The sequence below is a fragment of the Henckelia pumila genome, chromosome 1 (genome assembly GCF_033568475.1).
Source record: "Henckelia pumila isolate YLH828 chromosome 1, ASM3356847v2, whole genome shotgun sequence".
NCBI classification, from domain to species: domain Eukaryota; kingdom Viridiplantae; phylum Streptophyta; class Magnoliopsida; order Lamiales; family Gesneriaceae; genus Henckelia; species Henckelia pumila.
The window spans coordinates 101953395-101974965 of NC_133120.1; the positions used below are offsets into that span (position 1 = coordinate 101953395).

The 21571-nt window shown below is 32.1% G+C and overlaps 2 protein-coding genes across 3 annotated transcripts; both read left to right on the top strand.

The window, feature by feature from the left end:
- Positions 1 to 96: 96 nt before the first annotated feature.
- On the top strand, positions 97 to 6337 carry LOC140870859 (uncharacterized). The gene is made up of 4 exons (XM_073273268.1): positions 97 to 127; positions 4952 to 5054; positions 5554 to 5800; positions 5906 to 6337. Exons 1-4 carry the CDS (start codon positions 97 to 99, stop codon positions 6335 to 6337), a joined length of 813 nt encoding a protein of 270 aa, XP_073129369.1.
- Positions 6338 to 13433: 7096 nt separating this feature from the next.
- On the top strand, positions 13434 to 21075 carry LOC140881892 (protein phosphatase 2C 29). Of its 2 annotated transcripts, XM_073287546.1 has the most exons (4): positions 13438 to 15512; positions 17085 to 17198; positions 19443 to 19707; positions 20620 to 21075. In XM_073287546.1, the coding sequence occupies exons 1-4, from the start codon at positions 13614 to 13616 to the stop codon at positions 20742 to 20744; spliced, it is 2403 nt and encodes an 800-aa protein (XP_073143647.1). In that variant the 5' UTR covers positions 13438 to 13613; the 3' UTR covers positions 20745 to 21075. The 2 variants fall into 2 exon arrangements, with proteins under 2 accessions (XP_073143657.1, XP_073143647.1); XM_073287556.1 differs by lacking the exons at positions 19443 to 19707; positions 20620 to 21075 and adding an exon at positions 18927 to 19057 and having other exon boundaries at positions 13434 to 15512.
- The last annotated feature ends 496 nt before the right edge of the window (positions 21076 to 21571 follow it).

The window sequence follows — 21571 nt, forward strand, 5'->3', positions numbered from 1 at the left end:
AATTCCGGCCGATCAAGATACGATTAGGACCGGCGAAGGTGCAGTCGTGGTCGCCGCCTTGTGCTCTACTAGTGTCCGGTCGGAATTTTGCCGGGAATGAGCGGCGGCGGTGGCGGCGTGGAGATGGGTTAGGGTTTGTTTTATTTTGGGCTTCAAAAAAAAAAAAAAAAAATTTAAAATTAAGGAAACGAAAATATTCAGATTTTTGGTAAATTTTTTCTAACCCATCACATATTTTTGGATAAAGTTTAATTTGGTTATAAACCCAAAATCTTTATTTTGGGTTTAAAGGTTTAAATTTTCAATTATTCAATAATGATAAGGTTATTTTATATATTTTAAAATGAGTTGATTAAAATCAATTTATTTTGAAATATAAAAAGTTTTGTATATGTAATTTTATGAGTATTAATCGGCCCAAAGGAAGATTAATATTTAATATGATTACAAATGTGTTTATATAGGGGCAAAATTGTGATAGTTATTCGGTTTTCATGTAAAAAAAAATCGGCCCAAAGGAAGATTATTATTTGACATGTTATTTACTATCAATTTTCGGTATCCCTTATGAGGTTTGCATTATTTGAATTAATTGATTATTTTATATGGATTAAGTTTATCGGGTCAATATACATGGATCAGTTAATTTTTGAATATACGGGAATTCAACCCGAAAAGATCACCCATGACCAGTAAATTGCCTGATTTGCCCGCCAGTCGGCATTGATCTTACGATCAATGGTTAAATAATTGATTTTGACCAAAATAATTAAAATTTATTTTTTTTAAGAAAAGGGTCAATTTTCTTTGATATTAAATTTGAATAAAGGAATAGTTAAGGTATATATATTTTGAAATAAATTGATTGAAGCAACATGTCGCCAAAGTGACCTCTATTGTGGAAATTAATTTGTTTTGGAATATAAAAAGTTTTGTACATGTAACTTATGTGAATAATTAATCGGCCCAAAGGAAGGTTATTATTTAACAAACTTACATGTGCAGTTGTGGTAATAAATATGTGATTATTATTTGGTTTTACATATGAATAATAAATCGGTCCAAAGGAAGATTTATTATTTGATATGTTATTATGATCAGTATTTGATTACTACACCAAGATACCATTTACAAGTTAATATTTTGTCCAAAGATGGAATATTAATGGAGTGTCCGGTATCTTGAGATGGGGATTGCCTTTATTTGAATTTAATATTACTTATTTGGGCATTTTTTGTGAGCATATTTACTTTATTGATAATTTTCAGTTCAGTTATTATTTGAATATTTCTGTTAGTTTTACTGTCCACATCAAATTTATTCTTACTTTCAAAGATGCTCGTTACTTGAAGTTATGGAAAAGTAAACATCTTGATAGTTTTTGGAATAATGATCAAAGATATTGCAATAAAGATTGATTCGAGTATACCTTTATGAACTAGAGTACCTCTTTTGAAAGGAGGGAGATAGAAAGGTATGATAAATTAAATTGCATGTTTGATGATCATTACGGTAGTCATTTAGTAATCATTAGGGCAATATGTCGAAAAGATATAACTACAGTTAAGAATCACATTAAGAATATTGAAATTGATGGTTGTCAAGAATGAAATTATGAATTTTGTACGTTCTTGACAACTTCACTTTCAATGAGGTATAAAGATAAATGATTAAGGATAAAGTAAGCTGCAGATATAGCACTTCAAAAGAAACAACAAAAGAAACCGAATTAATCGAAAAATAATAGTTGTTTCTTCTGTAGAGTTAAAAGGCTCAAGGAAATAAAGTTTTTAAATTTGGTTTGTTTTAAGGTTAATTTATCTTTGATGTCACATATGATGTATAGATTTTGGTGCTATCATCAGTGTGTCTATGCGGGGTTATTATTATTATTGCTAAAGTTCAAATGATGATGAAAGATTCATCGGTGTACAATGGCAAAACAGTTAAAGTTGAAATAATTGAAAATTTTAGATTATTGTTAAAACCTGAGTTTTATTTGAATCTGAATGAAACATTTATTGTACCGACTTTCAGGCGAAATAATTTTTATTTCTATTTTGGGCAAATTCGATTTCTCTTGCTCATTTGGAAATGGAAATTTAGGTTGTTTCATGATTCAAAATTGGTTGGCTCTGGTTTTTCATCTCGTTATAATAATATTTCTTCGGTTGATACAATTGTTTCATTTAATGAGTCCCTGCAATTAAATTTAAAAGTCTCAAAGATAAAATTCCAGTAAATGAGAATTCAGTTACGTCGTAACATGAGATATTATATTATATCTCCAGATGAAGAATAAAGAAACTTATGTATGACGAAATTCTCAATCCTTTAAATTTAACATATTTTGATATTTGTGTTAAATGTATAAAGGAAAAACAAACAAATTAAAGGAGATATGAAGTCAAAAAGAATTTGGATGTCTATGAACTTATAAATATGGATATTAGTGGGTCTTCCATATGGCTTTTTGGAATGACCAACAATAATTTATAACGTTCATAGATAAAAATTTTAGATATGACTTTTATATCTCATTTATGGACAAACACTAATGACTGCAGCATATATCCTTAACAAAGCTGATTAAAGTGATTCTTAAAGATCTAAGGGGTAAAAGTTTTATGGTCCCACAATTAATTTGATTCTCAGTTAGGAAAATGCTTGGTTTTTGAGGATGTCGAGTTTGTGGGGGAGATAAAGTTTGAAAATTGTCTTTAAGGAATAATATTTTAATATTCTTACAGGTGTTATTGACATTGATCAAAATTATATTTTTTACTTTGTTCAAAAGCATAATACGGTAAGACAATTTAGGAAAATCTCTCATTCAAGAAATATTATAAAAGAACAAACTCTTATATCTCAATAACCTTGTCATTATGGAGTTCCACTCGAGAGAGAAGAAATACATTCTTAGGCAATTTGATTGTATTTCTCTAAGAGAATAAGGTCAACAATGACATGATAGAAAATGATTTATCAATTTCTATCAAGTCATAAAAATTCTAACTCTCGAAATGGATTGATGTCAATATAAAGAGATAAAATCTATGAAAGACAATGACATTTGATATCTTGACACATTGCCTAAAGTGTGAAATTCATTGGTTCTAAATGGATATTTAAAACCATGAGTACTCAAAAGGTAGTGTGGAAATATATAAGGCTCGTCTTGTCATCAATGAGGTTTTACACAGTAAGATGATATAATTGTAAAGGTTTTTCTCTTTGGTTTATTTGAAAGACTCTTCAGGAATATATTGACATAGTACTGAATTTTAATTAATAAATGATATTTTTACATTTTATCATGTGATCATCTCGTTCGGTTTGAGATGAATTTAGTCGATGATTGTATATATTATAAGGTATGTGGGAGTAAATATTTTTCTGGTTTTCTATGTAATGATAGCCTGCTCGCTTGTGACGATATAAATATGTTTCATGACACCAAGAGATTTCTAGCTAAGAATTTTGAGATGAATGATCTTGGTGATGCATCTTTTGTACTGGGTATCCAGATACATTGGGATCACTCTTGATGTATTCTTGGATTATCACAAAAAAGCTATATCGAGAAAGTTTTAAAGCGATATGGGATGCAAGATTGTAAACAAGTTGATACCCTAAATTGAGGAAGACAATTTAGTCTCAACCAGTGCCCTAATAATGATTTAAAAAAAAGAAATACAAAATATTTTCTATGACTTAGCGGTAGAGAATCTAATGTATTGCTAAGGTATATACACGTAAAGCTTTTATATACGTGAATGAGATGTTGGACAAATATTTAAATAATTCAGGAATAGACTATTGGAAAATAGTCAATTATGTATTATGGAATTTACAGAAAATATAAGGAATTATATGCTCACATATCAGAGGTCAGATCGGTTTTGAGATCATTTGGTATACTGACTCTGATTTAAGGGATGCCTAGATAGTGTGAAACTATGTTGGACTATTTAAATCTACTGCCAAAAAATGTCATCTCACAAAAGAGTACTAAAAAGTCAGTTGTTATAGTCTCTTTTGTCATGACAGTAGATTTTATAGTGTGTTATAAGGCATCCAATCAAGTTTCTGATTATTGAAGTAAGAGTTCAGAGTGAATAATGTTTATAAAGCACATCGGTACAAACTCCATGATTGTGGATCCATTTGCTAAGGGACTATCACCCAAAAGGTTTTGTGTGCACATTATTTGTATGGGTGTTTCGTCAATCAATAATATTCAGTTTCAGTGGGAGTTTGTAATTTTAAATGCTTTTATAGACATGTTTGGTTATTTGATTTTTGGTTTATGGATACATAAAGAAAAGTTATTTCTGCAGAAATAAAGGTTTTGGTTTATTCACACTCTGACTCTGTTTTGGTTGATCTCACTAAAGTTAAGGGTGGACCAGTTGGAAATAGGCATGTTAAGATCACATTACATGAAATTTCCATGCTACACATCCACATCATAATCCATGTCGTTCAGTTATCTGACATATGTGACCATTGATGAGTCGAGTTACGATGAATGTGACAAAGGCTTCTTTGATCCTATGTTAGTATGATTGATGGACCGGATTAGCAGTAGATACATTTCGGTAATAACAGCAAAGTTGAGCTCATTTGGTTATTTTGCAAAACATAATTATAAAGTTTCACATATAGCCCAGTGGGAGATTGTTGGATCATAAATCCAACGTTGGGCTTATATGTAAATAATTATGTGTTGTGACTGTCAAATAAAGTTAGCCCATAAAAGTGATCTAAATAAGATTTCGGTTTATTTGGGCTTTAATGTATCTAATAGGGTGTGGCCTTTAATGTGTAGATACTAGTGGGCTTTTCTATTTGATTGATGAGCTTAAATAGAATCCCAAAACATAAATATAGGGTTATGGTCCCCAGATCACACGACATTGATGTCATTCTATTCTATTCCCATCGATAGTTATAGAGCGTGAGAGAACTGAAGGAACTCTCAAGGCAAATCGTGTTGATCTGGAAGGCCAAACCATGCAGATCTACATCGGTATCAATTGTTATGAAGTAAGGTACGCTTCCGCTTAAGTTTACAGTATTTAATCTCAATGATTTAGCATGATGATTCTGGGTTTAAGTTTATAGGGATTTTTCCCTAACATTTTACACTCCGTGTGGTTGTCATTCTCTTAACCTTGCTCTTTGTGATATGACCATGAGTTGTGTTCAAGCTAAATCATTTTTTGGAGTGATTCAAAGAATTTATAAATTATTCTCCAGTTCAACAAAACGGTGGGAGGTCCTTAAATCTTTTGTAAAAAGGTCGAAATAGAGAAGGACTTACATTAAAATCATGGTCGGATACACGTTGGAAAAGCCGTCTTGAGAGCGTAAAAGCTGTAAGATTTCAAGCTCCTCAGATAAGGAATGCACTGTTACATCTAGTTGAACATAGTGGTGATGCAACAACAGTCAGTGATGCGGGGTCTTTAGCAAATTATGAACTTCGAAGCTTTGAATTCTTTTTGGGCATGGTGATATGGTTTGAAGTATTGCAAAAGGTAAATAAAGTCAGCAAGATTCTCCAAAGAAAGGATATGGTTTTTTTGAGGGTATTAGTCTCTTAAAAGGTTTGATTATCTTTTTGGAAGAATACAAAATTTCTGGTTTTGAAATCGCGAAGAGTGAGGCTGAAAATATTGCTTTAGAACTGGAGGTTGAACCCATATTTCGTGAAACTCGTATTCGTCATAGAAAAAGATTTTTTGATGAAAATTCTCGAGATGAACCAATACAAGGAGCTGAAGAATGTTTTCGAGTAAATTATTTTTTGCAGATAGTTGATCATGCTCTTTCTTCACTCGAGATATGATTTGAGCAGTTTCAAAAATATGAAGAGATTTTTGGATTTTTATTTGACTAGAGCAAGTTGAAAGAAGAAGAAGACGAGAGTTTGAAAAATTCATGTGCTGCACTTGAGAAATTTTTGAAACATAAGGATGCTTATGATATTAATGCGCTTGAACTATTTTCTGAATTGCAGTTATTGAGGAAAGCATTACCAGATTGGATTACCAAACCACTTGAAGTCTTGGAGTATGTAAAAAATTTGCATCATGGGTTTCCTAATGCTTGGATAGCTTATAGAATATTATTAACCATACCGGTTACGGTAGCTTCTGCTGAAAGAAGTTTCTTCAAGCTGAAGTTGATAAAAAACTATCTCCAATCAACTATGTCACAAGATAGATTGAATGGTTTGGCAATATTGTCTATTGAAAAAAAGATGGTAGCTAATCTTGATTATGATGATTTAGTTAATAATTTTGCACAACAGAAAGCGCGAAGAGTTTGAACGTTTTGTTTAGATTTAGTTTATATATGTCATTTTTTATAATTTAATAAATTTATGAGTATATTGGTTTATTAAATTTGATATTGATTATTTTTATGTTCATTTTATTATCAGTTCGTACGTAATGTTTTTACATTTTAACAAAATAAAATTTATCTAAATCTTAAGTTAGCCTAGGACCTCCAATTTTCTGGATACGCCCCTGTATGTGATAGCTTCGTTCGCCCAATTATATCCGTGTCACGCTTTGAAACTATTATCATATTAAATTATTATTATATTAATCTAATTGTTATCGTCTTCCATCAAACTGATTCTCCATATATATCTACTTATAATGTTTTGTATATAAAAAATTGGTCAATTGATTGAAATTAATATTAGGATTTAAGTTGGATAATTAACTTTTGAAGAATATTGGGCTTTTGATTTTATGATATATTCACTCGTATATTATAATTTATATTATATACTACCTATGTCTCAATTATATATGCAACATTGTTTTTTTTTGTTTGTTCTAAATATATAAGTTTGTGTTATATTTAGCTATATTTTTCATACTCTTTTACTGATAAATCTCTATTAACTACGTCTTAAAAAATATACAATCATTTTTTTAATGAATTAAATAGGGATAAAATATGAAATTTGTATATAATTTGATTTTCCAATGATTTTTCTTAATCAGTGTAAAAAAAAACTATATAATCAGAACATATGAAATATATATGTAGATTAAAATGATATTCAAAAGTTAACATAATTAAATATAATATATACTTGTTCTACTTTTAAATGTTTCCCTTTGGTTTAATTTATTATTTATTTATTAATGTTTATTGAAGAATTTACATGAAATAAGATTGTTAGGATACGAGTATACGACATGAATATGGTATTTATAATATTGTATTAGTAATAATGTTTATAAATATATTGTATTAATTGAATAAAATTTGGTTTAAAAATAAATGTTTAATTAAAATAATTAGTAATTTTTAAGATAATAACTCTAATTATAATAATTAATATATTAAATTATTATTATTAATTTTTTATTCAAAGTGTTTTTATCTATATCAAAATACATTGCCATTTTGTGTGAATTTTTAAATTATATAACATACATAGTCCATTAATTTTGAGGTAATAGCTAAATGAAAAAATTAAATCCATCTCTATTATTCATGTAACAAATTACATCACTCTTAGATTTGACTAAATTTTTTAATCAATTTTTCGTCCTTGCTTTTTACCTTTAATTTTCATAATTTCTCATTCATGTTTTTAATTTATATATCCATACATGCACAATTTGATGACATATTTATAAATTCACAATGAACAAACTTTGCTCTCTATTTTCTTATTTCTATGTCCTTTGTATGTAGTATATGTAGATAAATTAGATTATATGTTTTATAAGATATTATTTTATATTAATCAATAATTTATATTATCATCGTCATGATAATTTAAATAAATGTTTTCTTATTCATTACTATATATAAAAGATAGTTTCACTAAGTATTATGCATGTTAATTAATAGTTTTAATTATTATTTTAATTCACATTATAAATTTATTATATTAAATTAGTGTTTTTTTTGCTTTTATTAATTAAAAATTAAACATCAAGTGTACATAATTCAGATAACTTATAATAAATTTTTAGTTATAAACATTTCATTATTACTCATACCTCTTTGTTTTTTTTTTAAAAAAACCATGTTTAAGTTATAAAAATTACAATCATAAATTATGCATGCTAATTGTTTATTAATAATTAGTAATAATAGTAATGGTAAAAAAAACCGTGGTTATTTTAGCCACGCTTTTCAAAAACCGTGGCTAAATTTAACCACCGTCAGTGTAAAACGTGGTTAAAATTAGCCATATTTTTAAAAACCGTGGCTATTTTAGCCACGTTTTTTAAAACACGTGGTTAAATAACCACGGTTTTGTAAAGTGTGGCTAAATTTAACCACGTTTTTTATAAAACCGTGGTTAATGTAGCCACGTTTTTTAAAACTGTGGCCGTTTAACCACGGTTTATATAAAAGCGTGGTTATTTTAGCTACGGTTTTTAAAAAAGCGTGGCTATTTTTAGCCACGATTTTTTTAAACCGTGTATAAATCAATGTTTTTTTTTGTAGTGATATAATGAAATACACTAAATCTTAAAAAAATCCATTATTAATGTTATTTTTTATGACATAAATTATTGAGTTTGATTTGTGATGAGATATTTTATTTTTTATTCTAATATATTAAAATCATTCATAATAGTATTTATGGTGATTATCTATCCATAAAATGCCTAAAAAGTTCCAAAACATCTAGTTATTTTATTACGATGGTGCAAAAAATATGTGTATTTCTTTCCTTCGTTAAACTATTACAATTTATATATAGCTCATTATGTATTTTATTATGATAATTTCAAAATAAAGTAATTGTCTTCCATTTAATTTATTTTTTTATTAGATCGATCTTAATATTATAATAGCACCAAAAGCACACACAGTTGCATGTATGATATAATATATGAATATTTTATCAATTTTTATTTATGAAATAATGTATTATTTAGTAGTTAAAAATTAATTATTGAGAAGATAATATAAATTTAATATGCTAATATGATCAAATTGATATTTGAGATATATATATGCGTGTGAAATTAATAATACTCCCTCCGTCTCAATTATATTGTCCACGTTTCCTTTTTTGTTTGTCCAAAATATATAGTCATACACCATATTTAGTAATATTTTTTTACACTTCTTTACTAATATACCCCTATTAACTACACCTTGAAAATTGTGCAATCATTTTTTAATACATTAAATGGGGATAATATAGGAATTTATTTTCCCAATAAATTTTTCTTAATTCGTGTGAAAACTAAAACAAGACAACATATATGAGACGGAGGGAGTAGAAGCAAACATTATACATATTGGTTGAAGAAAATGTGGAAGAAGTTAGTGAAAAAAAGAAGTTAAGAAAAAAATGGACAAAAAATGGTAGAATTCAAATGACACACCAAAAAAATAATTACTATAAAACACTCGACTTTAATAAAATAGTATAGAAGTATAAATTACCATTATCGATTATAAGAGTTTTTTCATGCATCTTAATTTATCTATGCCTCTACATTTTTCGAAAAACAAAAAACTATTACAATTTACATATAGCTCATTAGATATTTTAATATGATAATTTTAAACTAAAAATAATTATATTTTATTTTGTTTTTCTTCATTAGTATCTTAATATCATATTATCGTAATATAAAGATTTTTTTTATACATCTTAATTTATCTCATTCTTTAAATTTTTCGTGACAAAAAATTATCATTAATAATGTTCACAATAACTAAATATAAGAATTATACATCCACTTAAAAGATTCAACAATAATTTATAAGAAAAAAGTAGGTTATATAATACTTCATATATATATATAATGTTTTTCTTGTCATTTATTATTTAAAAATGAATTTAAGATAATTAATGAAGCTTGATAATTCAATTAGATTCAAATAATTTTTCATAATTCTATATTTTCTTGTAACTGATCAAAATACATATAATACTTTACACTCTAAATAACAAAGCTAGTTGGGCCAATAATAAAATTTGATAATGCCAAAACTTTGTCCATCATTCATATTTTTTTATAATAAAAATGATAGATTAAATGAATTTCAGATAATTAATGACACATCTAGCTCAATTAGAATCAAATAAATTTTTTTTTTCATTTTCTTCTCTTTTTCTCGTAACTGTCCAAAATATCCATTACATTTAAAAAGCAAATTAAGTTGGGGAAATAACAAAATTTTATAATGCATATCATTATTTTAGAAATAGATTTATATGATGTTGTTTAGAAACATAATATTATTTTAACAAATTATTTATTAAATATGTTATAGGTTTTTAATGTTTATATCAGGTATGATTTTATTTTATGGTGTACTATTAGCATATCATTCATTGATTTTTTATTTATTTTTTTGGTTTTTAGGCACACTAAAAAATATAAAATATATGATACAATTGAATATTCATACTTCAAAAAAACAAAGTTGGGATTATATTTGAGCTATTTTTTAAAAAATTATGTTATATCTTTTAAAAAATGTATCACCAATAATGAAATATAGTATTAATTGTAATATACTCCTCAATAATCTACTATTTTATTTAGTTTTTTGTAGCATTCTTATTAGTTTTGGAATTATCAAATATGAAATCTCACTTAGATTAATTATTCAAACATATGCTCCCACTGAATATGCATATTAGTTATTACACTATCTCAAATTTCAAGTAATAACGTAAGAATTAGATAAAAGGGGAACAATAATTATTTCACAAGTATATTGATGTACGCGTTGCGTGCTTGTATAATATTTTTGTAATTAATTTGATTTATATTTAAATAAGAGTAATATCATAGTTGTAAAAATTATCGATGAACTAAATTGTAATTTGAAATGTCGAATAAAAAAAAAAACAAAAGCGTAATTATCTATATCGTATAAAGACAATTTTGATAAAACAAAAGATGATGTCTAAGGGACATATTCTTTATATACAAGGAAAAATAATTAACATAATTTTTTTTATATTTTAAAATAATGGCTGACTAACTCACCCTAACTCATAGTCCAAAATCCAAATTGTTTAACTCATTTTGTGTAGTAGTCCGATTCTATTTTTACAAGATTAGATGATTAAAAATGGTTAAACATGGATTAGAGATTTAATTTGGATTTAATTGGAAAATTTATGGATTCTTGGCTAAGGACGGTTCGGAAGGTCCGAACCCAAGTTCGGAGGGTCCGAACACTTGGGAGGCACAATTCAAGGTTCGGAGGCTACTTTCCAGATCGGATCGCCCGAACGTTATCGGAGCGTCCGATCTCAGTTAGGCCATGCGCATTATCGACGTTTCTAGGGGATCAAACAGACAAACACGTGGGAGTTCGGAGTGTTCGAAATGAAGTTCGGAGTGTCCAAATTGTGCATGCAGCGACGTGGCTTGCATGTGAGATCAGATTGTCCAAAGTATGGGATCAGAGCGCCCGATCTTCACCTATAAATAGGCCATCCAAGGATCACATTTCTTACACCAATTCTCAAGTTTTATCTCAATCTATAAGTGTTTGAGTCATTTTCCAGCCTTCTTAGGCTTGGTCCGGGAGTTGGCGAGGTGCTCCGTAGTTGCAACAGAGTGGTGCCCAAGTTCTGGAGCAATTGTAATCAGCGGGCTGACGACGGACGAAGGTATAGCTCTAGCTCCTTATAAAAAATAGGGAGTATGCTATATCTTAGTTAAAATTTTTAGAATAAAATTATGATGCATGTGTATTCTGCATTGTATTGCGGACTATATGCTTGGACATAGAGATGGTGTAGTTTGCCTGGTATTTAAGGTACGAAAGTACTGTTCGAGTTATCATGACCGAGTATGCATGTATTATGTGTTGCATTGTTTATATGACATGATTTTATCTGCATATATTATGACATATTATTGTGCTGCATTTTATGAGCATCTTGAGCTATATCCTTGTGATATCCGGAATTAGGGTTTGATCATATCTTGTTAGTGGATGGTTGGACATGTTGATCAGTGTCAGATCACCGATATTTCGGTTGGACACATAGACTCATGTTAGGACACCAATACTATTTCCACTATAGGGTGACCCACCTCTTGGAGCGACGATGCATAGTGATACATACCAGGGCCCATGTTCGATCTTGATATTATTGACCTCGAGTCTTGGTAACCAGTACACTTGCATACATGCACATATAATATTGTATACTTATACTCTCGTACTGAGCGTTTTATGCTCACGTCATCATACTGTTTTTGGACACCATATTCCACGGGACATGTCTCAGACTTGATGGAGCAGAAGGCTCTGGGAGACCATAGTTGCAGGATGCACCAGTGGCGGAGTTAGGTTCCAGTGGGATTTTCAGTGTTATGTTTTGATACAGTTATTCGATATGGTTGTATAATTTGAGTATTTACAGATTTCTTTTCTTAGAATTGTATTTGGTTATGCTTTCCGCTGTTTATTTTGGATTATTGTTTAATTAAGTTAAATGCATGCGTAAGTTCTTGATTAGTAGACGATCACGATACATGTCACTATATTTTGACCAACCTTCAAATGAGTTGTTAAAATCGTAATTAAACTCGTTTTTTTTTTCTAACTCAAAATGGATTGGATCGAACCAAAGCCAAATTAACATCCACCCAATCCCATCCAAACTACCAAACGTTTAGTAAATATTGTAATCTAGGACCTTATGCTTTTATTCATTTTTTTAGCAGTTGATATTTAAAAGAATTTAATAACAGGTTTACAAAATCATTTTAAAGTTATATACGAAATTTTATATAGGAATTATATTGATAATTAATAAAGACATAATATTTAATACTTTATGTATGCAGAATAATTAATAAAAAAATACCATTAATTGTTCGTAGAATATTTTTTTCTACAAATATATTTAGTATCAATTACAATTAAACTCTATAAAGTAAATAATTTAGGTACATGGATGAAACATATTTTTTTGAACATATACAGTGATGAAACATTTTTATAATTTACAAACATATCATTTTTACTCATCCAACTTCATATTTCATATTTCGCATTTACCTTTTCATCTTGTTTTATATTCTGTCATATGAAGTTAAAAAAATCGATAATATTTATTTTAAACAATAAAAATATTAATTCATTATCTAATTTTCTTTAACAGAAATGATAAATGACTAGGGTTGACGCCACATTATCCCTCCAAAATTAATTTTTGAAACACTAAAAAAAAAAAGGAGGGTTGCCAGGTCAGCAGCCACAAAATTCAAAAACCTCTCCCTCTCGACGCCTTTTGATGGTCCAATCATGGAAAAGTGGTTGACAAAAGTACCCCTCGAATCCCAAACACGTGACGCAGAGGAATAAAACCCAAGTCACCGTAGTAGCAGCACCTACTCTCACCTTCTCTCTCTAACTCACAGACAACAAAACAAAACCACTCACTCTACAGTGACACAAACAGGGAGTCAATTCTCCTTTTGACGCTTATATATATATATATATATTGGAGTTCACAAAGACTTTTTTGTTTTCAAAAATTTGTGTGTGTATACATACATATATATATATATATATATATATAGTGGTGGGGGGGTTGGTGGAGGGGAGATGAATCGTGGGATGTGATGGGGGCCGGGTTTTCGCAGGTTTTCCCATGTTTCAATCCTGCTGCCGGAGCCAACGGGACCGATCCGGACCTCATTTTCGGTGCCAATGCGGAGCCGCTGGACGAAACCCTAGGCCACTCCTTCTGCTACGTCAGGTCCTCAGCTCGGTTCGTCTCGCCCACGAACTCCGATCGCTTCGTTTCGCCCACGCAATCTCTTCGCTTCGATGATTCGTCTGCTGTCCAGACGAGGCCTCAGAAGTCGTCTGGGTTACCTGAAACTTGGTTCAGAGCTATTTCCGGAGCTTCGGTTAGCGCCAACTCTTCCACTCCCATAACTGTGCTTGAGCTTGAAGATAATTGCGGCGATGCCATGAATGCTGCCACTCTGAATGCTAATAGCGGCAGCAAGGGTTTTGTGTCTGGGTTGCCCAGAGGTGGTAGTAATGTAATGCTGGATGGATTTGAGAGCACATCGTCGTTTAGCGCCTTGCCATTGCAGCGGGTCCCACGAGGTGGAGGCGAGGCACCTTCCGGACCACTGGACAGGGCCTTCTTCATGTCTGGCCCGATCGAGCGGGGAGCTGTCTCTGGACCGCTTGATGCTGCAGCGGCTGGTGGCGATAACAATGGGAGTGGAGGGGTGCCGTTTTCGGCTCCTCTTGGGGGCATGTATGTGAAGAAGAGAAAGAAGAAGGTACTTTCAGGAATTCGAAAGGCACTGTATAGAAACTTTTCCGTGGTTCCAGTACGGAATTTTATTGGCGGAGGTGGGGGTGGCCAGAAGGATGTTATGGCTGAAGATGATAGCAGCCGAGAAGCTGCAGAGATGGAATGTGACAGCAATGTGCAATGGGCATTAGGAAAAGCAGGGGAGGATCGGGTGCATGTTGTTGTGTCAGAGGAATTGGGGTGGCTCTTTGTTGGAATCTACGATGGATTTAATGGCCCCGATGGCCCTGAATTTCTGATGAGCAATTTATACAAAGCTATGTACAGTGAATTAGAGGGTTTGTTTTGGGACAAGAACGACACAGTGTCAGCTTTGAATGCAAATAGAATTGATGATTCTTATCAGTCAACCCTTAACACAGACACTGTCCCAGAGTCTGAAGAGAGCAAAGAAGGTGGTACCGAATCATCAGTGAAAAAAGTGCTCTTTGGAGGGGAGCAGGTTGAAGTTAAGAGGAGGAGATTATGGGAATTTTTAATGGAGGAAGAACCAGAAGACGGGGTTGATCTATCGGGTTCTGATAGATTTGCATTCTCTGTCGATGACGCATTGTGCATGAATAACGCTAACTCAGCAGTGAATAGACGGTCATTACTGTCGGCAAAACTAAAGGACGGGTTACAGAATGGGCCTAAGGACAAGGGCAGTAAGAGGTTCTTTCCTTGGAGATTTTGGCTGGAGGGCAAACATAAAGCAGATGGGGAACTGAGGGAAAGCAATATTGCAGATGATGAGGAAGCTGAAGAGAAGAAAGTGAGCAGAATTGGTAGAAGGCGGAAGGTAGGAGTAGTCGATCATGAGTTGGTGTTGAGTGCAATGTCTAGAGCGCTGGAAATGACCGAGCGAGCATATTTGGATTTGACCGATAGGGTTCTCGATCGGTACCCGGAGCTTGCATTGATGGGGTCTTGCTTGTTAGTTGTGTTGATGAGGGATGAAGATGTGTATACGATGAATGTTGGCGATAGTCGGGCTATTGTAGCACAGTATGAACTTGAAGAGGTCAGTAGTAGTTCAGAATTACATAATCACGGGGATCTTGGGTTCAATGGTGGAGACATTGTTGAAGAGTCGTCAGTTGTGTGCGAGAGGGAGTATAATAGGGTTAATGTAGCTCCCACAAATCAATCTATGGGGTTGACTGCTCTGCAGTTGTCCACTGACCATAGCACGAGCATACAGGAGGTCGGTTCCCCCAGTTCCATTTTTATCTTTTTTAACTGTGAAAGCATGGTCGAGGTGCTTCTTTTCAAGTTCTAATGTGCAAACTTTGGCTTCTTAATATGTACTTGGGAGCTATATGACATCTTTTCCTCGATAACCAGTTTGAGTTGGCTCTGTTTAAATTTGATAAAATTGCTCTTTGGCTTTGACTGAAGATCTGAAAGACAAGTAGAGTGAACTGAGGCAAATGCAGGATGTTAGTCATCCACTGATCTTACATGCTATTTTTGAAATGACCTTTAGCTCATTATATATGTCAGCTTGACACTTGGCTTTCTTTGTCTTAGATGGGTGTCGATCTACTCTTATCTTATTTATAAATTTTATGGTGTTCTGCTCACGTAGATTATATATTGAGAATGATTGTTGATTGCTTCCTTTTTTCTGAAATTTGGGTAAAGTCATTCTGAAAGCCATAAGGATTGTAAGTTTTTCTTGTTCTCGTGATTCGTGAATGTCATGATACGACATGAATGTTGTAGCTGGAGAAGACATGCCATGAAATACTTTTGAGAATGTGAATTTATTTTAGCTTCGTCATGTTTTTAGACAACAGTATATAGCGGTCTCCCTTGCTTATCGCTGTATGGTTGTATATACCAAGACTTCCTAAGTTTTATTGTATGGAAGCGACCACCCAAGCCTGTTTGTTCAGCCATAGAACCCATCCTCTTCAATTAGTGGAATACGTTAGCTGATGTTTTTCAGGTTGGACAGCAAGGGTTGGAGAGAGGCAATGACTCATTCTTAAATCCATCGTTTTTAATTCTATTATATCTACTGCTATAGTCTTTGTTGTAATCATTCATCACTGATAATACTTATGTTATCATCATCACTGATACTGCTTACAATGTCAACTTCACGGTCACTTCTTTTGTGAGAGTATGATTTCCATTACCTCTTCAACATTTATAATATTTGATTTTTTGAACGTACAAGTGGTGCTATTTTTTAATCATGTCAGTGTCACGTATCACATTAATACTTGCTACTTTTAATTCTCACTCAATTAACAATATTTTGGATATATCATGTTATAACATTTTTCAGAAAAAGATCCACAAAGGACTGGAAATGAAGTTGCTGAATCACATTCGAGAAAATCCAAGTCTATCTTGTAGTAATTAAGTGTTTTACTTTTCAAAGCTGACATAATAAATTTAATGGCATTTTGGGCCTTAGTAATTTCATGCAACTGTATGTTGTGAATCTTCTGCATTATTGATGTGATTAACTGCAGAATTGTTATGTTAAATGAATCTAGATGATTTGTTACGCTTAAATTGGCTGGTAGCTCTGTGATAATAACACGATAGAAATGAATGTCTCTGTACAAAGCGTGCCTAGCAGTGTGGCCACTTATTGAGGTCTAGGCCTCCACCTTTTCCTTTTGATGAGCTTAAAAATTATCAATTCACTTGGCTTTGTTCTTCAGTTATTCTCTTCTTCCTTGTGTTTTTTATATGTATTTTCATCATTAAAGAGGTCTGAGTTTCTTATTCATCTTATATCATATGATGTCATTTACAGGAAGTAATTAGAATCAAGAATGAGCACCCTGATGACTCTAATTGCATAGTGAATGACAGAGTTAAAGGTCGTCTTAAAGTAACTCGTGCATTTGGGGCTGGATTTCTCAAACAGGTTTGTCAATTGACCCATTAGTTCTTGTGTTTGTATTGTTGCAAATGTTTGTCGACGCCTGGCATTCTTACCTTTGTTTTCTATTACTTGATATTTTATTGACTGAAGCGCTTGTGGATTTCTCTACTTGAACTTGTTAAAACTTTGATGTTTACGAAATACTTCCTAATACAATATATGGAATTTTTCAAACAATTTAAACAATTTGATGCGCCTATTGAAAAGAGAAAAATATAAAAAAATCACTTCAACTTTTTCTCATCTCAAAATGCCCAGAAAGGGAAACTTTTCTGCAAAACCATCTTCATCGAGAAAAAATTATGTGATTCAAGAATTGATACTTTGCTTCCCGAAATATGATTTAAAATCAGCAAAACATTAGTCATATATTTTTTAATAAAGTTGACAATCCTAATGAAATACTCTAATAAAAATTACCCAAGAATAACAATTTTAGAATAATCAAAGAATATTTGGATAATATATAGAAGCGTGAAGCGTCACCAAGATTCTGATTTTAGAATAATCAGAATGACTTAATTTTGTTAATTCTGGAGAAAATAATGTATATATGTATACAATACATGTGCATGCATACGATTCTCCCCAATTTTTTAAATTCTATATTTAATAACATGTTGGGATTTTTGTTATAAAAAAATTAGTGTACTATGCAAGAAATTTTTTTACTGGTGCTTCGTCAGATAGGAAAATATATAGACACGGGTTTGTGTAATTTTTCTGTTAACATTAAATTGTATGACAATAACTTCTTCAGTTGATGAGCTGAAGGTAACTGAGGAAAAAAAGTTAGATTTTAAGCTAACAGGTCATTGCGTATGAAATGTTGATGAGCTTGTGAGGTAGAAAAATTTTTCATGGGTTTTGACTTGAAAATTCGGTGAATCACTTTTTCTCAATTGTAGCTTAAAGTGTTTTTTTTAATCACAAAACTTTATGTGAACTATTTAATATAATATTTTGTCAACCATTTTCTTCTTTTTTCTACCTTTCGTTTGTGGGTGTAGAGTGGAGTTTAACATCAACTAAGCCATTATTTAACTATGGAGTATAATGTTGCAGTGAGTTGTTGAACTTCTTATGTCGGGATATGGATCAAATGATTAACATTTGTTCTCAGGTGGATTGAGGGCTGCTGCGCAATCAATTAGTTATGAAGTAACATTAACTCTGTCTCTGTGTATTATCAATATCTCTACATATGATATAGTGAGACATAATTTCCCCTATTTCTTTTATTTTTAGCAAGAAAGTTAAACAATAAACTGAGTTAATTAAATGATGTATTCCAAGAAGTAGAATTCTGTGTAGCCCGTTGCCTCACAGAACAAAACTTTGTTAGCAAACCTGGTTCTCCCTACACTTGAAACTTGCAATCTCTAAAAAGCTATGAAAATCATTCAAATCTCACTTTAAGAATACTAAGGTTTGCTATATTCGGTAAAGTGCCATTCTTTGCTGAAAACTCATTCCATCTCGTTTTGCTATATTTCCACTTCGACTAGAATATTGTCTCGTTGAAATTCTAATGCATTGTGTTTTGTCTGGTGCCTCATCATGGGTGTTTTCACCAGCGTGACTATTAGTTGGCATCCATTTACAGTGTTCAATTCAGGGCATGACTGGGCTCTGGATTTCCAATTTGCCCAGAGTCACATTCCTGGGGTCTTGTCACATATTTGACGTGCGCGTATATGTTTTTTTCAGGGGGGGTCAGTCCAGAGATTGACTGTGCAGTACAGTAGTCCAGAAAGTTGAAAGTTTGAAACTAGTTTCTGAGTGTGCCTTATTGAACATGTCTTGGATCATGGATGTGGTTCACAACCTTCATTACTCATGTCCGTTTTCTTGCATAATTTTAAACTTTCTTTCTTGATTTGATTCATCGCTATGTGAGAAATTAATATGAATATAAAAGATTTTCTAGTAAATCAAACATGAATTAATCGATGAATTTATTTAATCCCACAAAATTGTGTCTATCATTGAGATGATGGTTATTCGAACAAAATTGTTTTATTACCTATTTACTCTTCATCTTCAATTCCATTGACTCTACCATTTTCTTCAGTTTCCTTTGTTTGTTTTGCGTTTCTTTTCTATACATGAACACAGTTATTTTGAGTGTGTTAGCTCATGTAGTTTGATTTGTCGAATCTTCCTTCATGTTTTGATTTGCATATATTTAACCTCTCTTATGGTTTGAACTGTTTGTTGGTGCAGAAAAAATTGAACGATGCCTTGTTAGAAATGTTTCGGAATGAGTATATTGGTACTGACCCTTACATATCGTGTTCACCTTCTCTTCGCCACCACAAACTGTCACCCAGAGATCAATTTTTGGTGCTTTCATCTGATGGCTTGTATCAGTATTTTAGCAATCAAGAGGTGGTAATGCATGTGCAGACTTTTATGGAGAGGAACCCTGACGGAGATCCGGCTCAGCACCTGATAGAGGAGCTTCTGTTCCGTGCTGCGAGAAAAGCTGGTGAATTTTCTTCCTTCAAAATATAAAAATTATTCATAGAACTTTCTTTAATTGGATTGAGTACCAATGCTCTGCCAATGTCTACAACATGATATACATCGTTGGATGCTAATGTATATTCAATTTCTACCTGGTGTCCCCAATTTCAAGGTCAGCTGGGAGGCATTTTTATCCTAATTATGATAAATTTGGAACCGTTGGTAAATCAAACCACCTTTCCCTTATTTCCAAATACATTTGGCACAAAATAAATGAGAAGCCTATGTCAGAAAGAGGATTTTGATAAGCAAAGCTTGATGATGGACAATGTTAAAAATCCTGGTATAAAACTTGCTTTTGTCCCGAATAATTTCACGAAACCTTGTTCAGTGGATACTTTCAGTGAATTCTATCATTGGCTTAATATCAGGACTAAAAACATTATAAACAGCCATGCAATCCTTGTACTTGTCACAATTAATTATCCTTAATTTTCCTTTAAGTTATAATAATGCAAAATTCTGGTCATTTGGTCTAGTTGATGGGGGTCTGCGGATGAGTGATCTTAAAACATAACTAACTATTCAGTTTGAACCTCAAATCCATTGAATCTATTTCGAATGCTGCCTGTTATGGTGTTATGCAGTGGGGTCAAGATTTGTTTGGTCTTAGTTCTTATACGATAATAATTATCTACTTGCTAGTAGGTGTAATGGGATAACTGATTTTATCCGGGAGCATGTTACATCTTCCTTGGCTAATGCTTACTTGCAGCTTGATTCGTATGACCTGTAGGTTGCCTGAACATTCTTTTGAATAAGTTAATTTTATTTCAGTAAAACACTCTACTTTGTTCTGTCCCACTTCCAATGTTGCATTTTTTTGGATAACGAAATTCACTTAAAAATGCGCACTATCTTGCATTTGTTGTAGGAATGGACTTTCACGAGCTTCTGGATATTCCACAAGGAGACCGTAGGAAGTACCATGACGACGTTACGGTTATGGTGGTGTCACTTGAAGGCAGAATCTGGAAATCATCAGGGAAATACCTCTGATTTTCATGATGGTGCTAGGTACTTGGACTATTGCAATAGCAGGCCAAGATTGTGTCCGAGGTTGGAGTTGAAAACCCATACAATCTAACCGCACATTGCTTCTGGTGAAGGGTGAAAAATCCACATGACCATCGACTACAATTTGAGACGATGTACGTCGAAGACTCCAGAAACGGTGAAAAATGTTTGCAGGAATAGGAAATTTTTGTAGCCGAGGGTGTATAACTTCCCCCCCCTTTTTTTGTGCTTCTTTTTTTCTTATTTTGGAGAGTTTTGTTCATCCGTTTGGGAGGGCTTAGTAGAGAACATTCATGTGTAAATCAATGATAGAATTGTGGGTTAACATCCATTAATCAGATCTTCCATTCTTATGCTTCCTTCCAGTTCCATCTTACAAGGACAGTCTTTTCCATCAAGTCACGCACATGTTGAGCGATAATTGAATGCATGCTTTGAATTCCCTAATGTGAGAGTGATGTATTTACGTTTGGGGTGACCGAAATTGAATGCATGCTTGAATTCCCTAATAATAGCGGCTGCCCGTGATACGATATCTTTGGTAGAGATTTTATTATCATTTATTATGGTAGAGAATAGAGATATAGATATAGATTTTATTGGCAGGTTAATAGGTTATAGAGGAGTTATACAAGCTTAAGAGTGTTTGTGTTAAAGAATTGAACTTCCCAAGCTTATATATTAAATTTTCAGACTATTTTTCGGGCTATTTACTTAATCGATGTGGGACAAACTGAACACAACTAACAGACAATTTGTAATATAATTGGACACAAATGTAACTTGCGATCTTGTGTTCATTAAATGTC

Coding starts and splice junctions, on each gene's coding strand:
- LOC140870859 (XM_073273268.1), top strand. CDS start 97: ATGAGCGGCGGCGGTGGCGGCGTGGAGATGG. Junction 128..4,951: donor CGGTGGCGGCGTGGAGATGG/GTTAGGGTTTGT, acceptor TCCCATCGATAG/TTATAGAGCGTGAGAGAACT. Junction 5,801..5,905: donor GAGCTGAAGAATGTTTTCGA/GTAAATTATTTT, acceptor TTATTTGACTAG/AGCAAGTTGAAAGAAGAAGA.
- LOC140881892 (XM_073287546.1), top strand. CDS start 13,614: ATGGGGGCCGGGTTTTCGCAGGTTTTCCCATGTTTCAATCCTGCTGCC. Junction 15,513..17,084: donor ATAGCACGAGCATACAGGAG/GTCGGTTCCCCC, acceptor TGTCATTTACAG/GAAGTAATTAGAATCAAGAA. Junction 19,708..20,619: donor CCGTGCTGCGAGAAAAGCTG/GTGAATTTTCTT, acceptor CATTTGTTGTAG/GAATGGACTTTCACGAGCTT.